Source organism: Mitosporidium daphniae, assembly GCF_000760515.2.
Source record: "Mitosporidium daphniae strain UGP3 chromosome Unknown contig-486, whole genome shotgun sequence".
NCBI classification, from domain to species: Eukaryota; Fungi; Microsporidia; genus Mitosporidium; species Mitosporidium daphniae.
Genome location: NW_013546305.1, coordinates 1 through 686, shown reverse-complemented (window position 1 = coordinate 686; position 686 = coordinate 1). Strand labels below are relative to the sequence as shown.

The 686-nt window shown below is 29.3% G+C and overlaps 1 protein-coding gene across 1 annotated transcript; it reads left to right on the top strand.

Annotated features, from left to right (window-relative positions):
• Positions 1-85: 85 nt before the first annotated feature.
• On the top strand, positions 86-686 carry DI09_490p10 (uncharacterized protein; the record flags this gene model as incomplete). Its single annotated transcript, XM_013382001.1, has 3 exons — positions 86-380; positions 414-506; positions 554-686. Coding segments are annotated over 3 exons (521 nt in total), but the record flags the coding sequence as incomplete, so codon positions are not given.

Genomic DNA, 686 nt, shown 5'->3' with positions numbered 1-686 from the left:
GGACGATTATTTTTCTCCTGAAAGTCGAGAATATCAAGAAGAAAGAGCTAAAGATGAAAGAACGGATTGGCGAAAAGTAGCAGCAATGATTAGTGCCTTGGATGAAAATTATAATAGTGTTGCCTATTGTTTTATGGATGTAAAGGGATTACGATTCTTCTTGCCTGTTTTGCTCACATTGGGGTATTTTGGAGCAATAGAAATCTGGATGGAATATATTGTAGAAGAACAGAAAACTACAACAAATGAAAAGTATAAAGAAATGTGGAATGGGCTTTCTTTTGATCAAAAAATTTGCTTTTTAGAATGTATGGAACAAAATTTTCTATTAGAAGCTGATTTTATTTTTGAATATAAAAATTCGATTTGTGATAATTGTGGTAAAATTAGAAATAAAAATTTCACCCAAAAAGATGCAAAACAATATGTATATGATGGAAATGCTGAATTTTATCAATTAGTATTAAAATTAAAAGAAATAACCATAAAAAATGAAAAAGCTGGAAGTAAGGCATTTTCATTTTTTTATTCTTTATTGGAAAAAATTATAAAGTAGAAAAAATGAATAGGAACACAACCGAAATAGTAAGCATTGACAACCAAGTTGTTCTGAAACGATTTTACAAAAAAGGATTTCACGAATTGGGCTCACATTTTTTTCATTTACCCGAAATGCCTTCTGACGA